Raw genomic sequence first — 4741 nt, 5'->3', positions numbered from 1 at the left:
TTTTGTATTTTGATTTTTGGACTGAACATGATCTGAATTCAAGAGAATTAATGTTAAGAGTATGTTCTTATATATCCAACAAATATATTACATTTTCAATGGATAAATAAGATGATCAATCTAAACTTTTTTGCAACATGAAGCACAAGTGCCAACAAGGTGGCTTCTCTTTTCAATCTCTTATTTAAACACAAAATAGTACAGGTTCAACAGGCATTTTCGTAAGAATGTCTATTTATGCAGTTAAAGTTGTGCAATTAGACCATGCATTTGTAAAGATAGATAATGAAGCCATCTAATAAAGATTGATGCTTTTGTAGCAATTAGACAATGCATTTGTGAGAAAAAATTTGTATTTATCCTCCAATTTTTGCGTTATCATTTCCATTTCTTTAACCATTTGGTTTATTAGAACAAGTAGAGCAATGTCACATATAGAACCAGAACCTGCACAGACCTGCATTTTTCACCAAGTAAAAATAAATTCTAAAAAATTGTTATAACCTGGTTCATAGTCTTAACATTAAGTACCAGATTAAGCTTTTGTTCTTATTGTTATCTCGATATTTTTTCTGTTTGTTCTCTAATTTAAATTACTTTTATCAAAAAAAATCCTAATTTAAAATTTTAAAGGTTGAGAGGATCCTATGTTCCAGTCCGTCTACTAGTTTGGTTTCTGTCAATGAAGCAGAATCTATTCATTTTCTTCTACAGAGTGAATGGTCCTCTTCTTGCAATCCGTCGAAGTGTCAATAGTTCATATTCTTAGTTCAGTGCATTTTATTTTACTTGTTCAAATCTTAATGAAGCCTCAATCTTTATGTGATCTTATTGCACCTTTGATTTATGTCAATTTGATTGCTATCAGTATCCTATGACTTTGATATATAAGGAATTCCTAAATTTAAACTTTAATTGTATCAAACAGTAGCTCTTTATCTCTTACATCCCATAAAAATGATATACTCTAAAATACAACTCTAAACATCCACAAACACCTAGAAATCAAATTTATCGAATATATCATCCATCCTCTTTGTTTTCAATCCAAACAAGCATTATCACATTACAACACCAAACACAACCTCAGGTACTACTACTTAGTAGCTGTAGTTCTTGACATACATCCCTTGCTTGGATTCTTCAGACTCTCCTTCACCTGTGTACTTTCCGAGCTGAGCGAGCGAGTTGGCCTTGGCTCTTATGAGCAGCGCATCCTGAGCGGCCTTCACGTTCTCTGGCCTCCCTCCCCAAGTCTTCAAGCATGTATTTTGAAGCGCTCTCGCGTAGGAGAAAGACACGTGCCATGGGTTCGGGCTCTGGTTCATTGCATTCAGGTTCAGTGTTGCCTCAACTTCAGACTGGCCTCCTGACAGGAACTGTAATTTAGCAAATAGTCAGTTTCTTGAGGTTCAGAATGATGAAATTTCTGTCCTAGAAATTCCCTAATCTTTGTGGTGCTTTGCACAAGACCCTAATAAACATGGGTAAATTCACATGTGACATGTCTAAGACATTTTATGGACTTTTGGATTTACTGCGAGAGTTTTTCAGGTTAGGTACCTTACCTTTCATGTTAACGCTGTTTATGAAAATTTTGAATGGTCCTAGGGCTTTTCCCAAATTTATGTTGGTTTTGTGGAAAATTCCCCAAAGTTTGCAAAACCCCTTGAATTTTGGTGGTTTTGCATGACATCACCATAAACTTTATGAATTAGAGAAATCCTCCTCAACTTGTTTGAGTATGGTGACTACTACAGTTACTTTAAGTTAATGTAACCTGCACTTCTTGGATTGTTATACCTCCCTCATTTATGAAATATAACTTCTATATTATCCTTTTCGGGTAAGGATAGATAAAAAGTAAAAAAGTGCAGTTTAGACTTTTTCCTCCGCATGTTAACTCCATAGATGAAAATTTTAAATAGTTCAGAAAAGTTTTTTGTAAAAAATAAGTTTTAAGGATTTTTTTGGTGCAAATCACCCCCAAAATCAAGGGTTTTTTTTGTGTGAAATTTACCCTTCTGTTTTCCTTACCATGATTCCAGGAACAGCTGGTGGGATTCTTCTGTGAAGGAGCTTGAGGGTGTATTCTGCAACTTGTCCAGGGGTTGCTCTCTCTTTGCATTCAGCTCCAGGCGTGACCATGCTCGGCTTTAGTAGGATTCCTTCGAACATGACATTGTTCTCGGCTAAGTAAAAGAAGACCTCAGCCCACACTTTTTGTGCAATCTCGAAGGTTCTGTCGATTCCATGCTCACCGTCCAACAGTATCTCTGGCTCGACTATTGGAACCAACCCGTTGTCCTGAAATCACATTGACATGAACAAATGATCGTTTTCCCCCTTTTTTTTCCTTATGCATCCATGATATTACTTATTATTACTATGTAATTATAACTGGATTACGAAAACAATTAACTGAGAAATTTTATTATATTTCAAGTAATTCCTTTTCCGCTAGCCTTCATATGTTTTTCTTCTTTGTATGATAAATGCTTGGAATGATTACTTATTACTATTGGGTACTGATTACTGTTGTGTATAGTCATAGTTTCAGTACTAACACAATTGGTTTACATAGACGATATTTCCGTTATAACTGACTTATGATGAATATTAACTGATATTTATGTGAATTTATCATGTTCATGTATTTTCTTTATTGTCAGGTTCGATTTGTTTTCTTCTTCGTATGTAAGCATGATTACTGCTTTAAATTTTTGCTGAAATACTTGAATTATAATGAAAGCTAGCCAAGAAAAATTATGAAATTTACTTGTGCGATGGCAGCATATCGAGCCAGACCCCAAGCAGCTTCCTTCACTGCAAGAGCTGATGGACCGTTGGGGATGCTGACAACTGTGCGCCTGTAATATTCACCAACAGATGTAAGTCTGTGAAAGAACATGCAAACCCAAGTAAAAAAGCAACCGTATTGAGAAAACTATGTATATTCACCATTTAGCAAAGCGTGCGCCTTGCTGATAATAAGCCGCGCATCTTGATGCAAGCCCGTCCAGCCCTTGGCACCAGGATTCGTCGTTCGAGCCTGCAAGCGGCACTAAACCCTGACATACAACGCAAAAGTCTCATGCCATGAGACTTCATAATCAAACAATGGTAAATATATTCAGCTAAATGATCATGTTCTTCCATTCAGTTTTATTTTATTAAGGGTTATCTCCTCCTAAGGGTTGTCTTCTCCTTCAAGTTACATATTATTGTATCATTTTTAACTGCTGTAATCTTATTGCTTCTGCTAACTGGTTTATTTGGCCTCATGGCACATGATCAAACCATCTTAATCGAAATTTCCCCATTTATCCTCAACAGGAGCAAGCTAACCTTTTAGGGTGTCTCCACAAGCCCCTTGTAACATTCTCACATCAGCTACACTTACAAACATTCGTGTAACGAACATTTAAATACCTTGTCGACTTTGATCCCTGGCATTATGTTCTGGCTCGTGAGAACATCAACCATCTTCTTGCCATCAACAGTGGATTGATAGAGAGTTTCCTCGAACAGTATAGCACCTGAAATGTACTGGCCTAGACCGGGAGCTGAGACCAGCAGGGTCCTGTAAGCCTGTCGGTTGGCCTCGGTGTTCTCTAGTCCGATTGAGGCTAGACGTTTTCCGCAAGTTGCATTTGATTCATCCATGGCCAATATTCCTCTTCCTGGTGATGCTATGCTTTTCTGCAACAATTTTTAGTTTTGTCCAAGTTTAGTTGACTCTGTTTTTCTGAACATGTCCTAAGAATTAAGCTCATGTATGCTATGAAGATTTCTGAATGCAAAAAGTTTGGTTGACTCAAGTATTGATCTGACAAGAAATCCTTTACATCAAAAATGGGTCATGTTATCTTTTACTGTTAAACTGTGAAGAGACCTGAATCTCTTTAACACAAACACGTACTGATAATTTGTATGTTGTTGGTGCTTAAAGATTGTACCTGGATACAATTTCAATAACCTGGAATTCTAATCATTGAAGATGGTATACTGATACAATTTCAATAACCTGTAATTCTAATCATTGAAGATGCTATACTGATACAATTTCAACACATAACTCTAATCATAGAATATATGCTTCATGACTAATCTCCAATTCTTCATTAATCTGATGTATGTTTCGTATAGTTACAAGCAACACATATTACAACCTATAAAGATTTCTGATTCTACAAACTTCTGTTTATTCAAGTTTTGATCAAGCACATAATAGCTTCCATGTTTTTTTATAGTACTACTAGATTGAATTCGAAGCTAAATATATGTTAATTCTGTTGTTTGCATACATATGTTTGGTATGTCTGAAAATAACATAAATGATCTTTAAGTACCGACCGCAGTTTTGACAAGCTCGTCAGAGTAAGCACCAGCGCGAACTGTGAACGAGACAGCTATAGGCTGGCTGTTTGATACAGTACTCTTTGCTCCGAGCCATTCTGATTTCCTTGGGAGGAAAGAGGACTTGAGGAGAGTAGCGGATGCCATTTGGACTGGATGAAGGCAAGAAGAGCAAGAAACTAGCCCTCTCTCTTTGCTTGCAGGCTACTGTCAAATGAGTAGATGGTAGTTAAGTAATATAAGGTGATCGAGTGAGGATATGAGATGTGAGGCTGAGGTTGGCCTCAGGATTTCAAAGGTGATGAGTGCATGATAAGCTGCAATCCTTTTGCTTTTTGTCTTTGTGTTGAAAATCTTTCAGTCGGAAATACATGTTTTTCTC

The 4741-nt window shown here is 36.6% G+C and overlaps 1 protein-coding gene across 1 annotated transcript; it reads right to left on the bottom strand.

Annotated features, from left to right (window-relative positions):
- On the bottom strand, window positions 948–4506 carry LOC109830359 (fructose-bisphosphate aldolase, chloroplastic). Its single transcript, XM_020397607.1, has 6 exons — window positions 4357–4506; window positions 3433–3702; window positions 2962–3071; window positions 2780–2870; window positions 2038–2307; window positions 948–1379 (listed from the first exon to the last, which is right to left on the bottom strand). The coding sequence occupies exons 1-6, from the start codon at window positions 4504–4506 to the stop codon at window positions 1101–1103; spliced, it is 1170 nt and encodes a 389-aa protein (XP_020253196.1). The 3' UTR covers window positions 948–1100.

This window comes from Asparagus officinalis, chromosome 2 (genome assembly GCF_001876935.1).
Source record: "Asparagus officinalis chromosome 2, Aspof.V1, whole genome shotgun sequence".
In the NCBI taxonomy this organism is placed as follows: domain Eukaryota; kingdom Viridiplantae; phylum Streptophyta; class Magnoliopsida; order Asparagales; family Asparagaceae; genus Asparagus; species Asparagus officinalis.
Note: the sequence above shows the minus strand (reverse complement) of the source record. Positions and strands in the feature narration are given on the sequence as shown.

Excerpts from the sequence above, each read along its gene's own strand:
- LOC109830359 (XM_020397607.1), bottom strand. The coding sequence starts at position 4,506 with ATGGCATCCGCTACTCTCCTCAAGTCCTCTTTCCTCCCAAGGAAATCA. Across the intron at positions 2,871-2,961 it reads GGCGCACGCTTTGCTAAATG|GCGCACAGTTGTCAGCATCC; the intron begins GTGAATATACAT and ends TGAATATTACAG. Across the intron at positions 1,380-2,037 it reads CAGCTGTTCCTGGAATCATG|TTCCTGTCAGGAGGCCAGTC; the intron begins GTAAGGAAAACA and ends GCTAAATTACAG.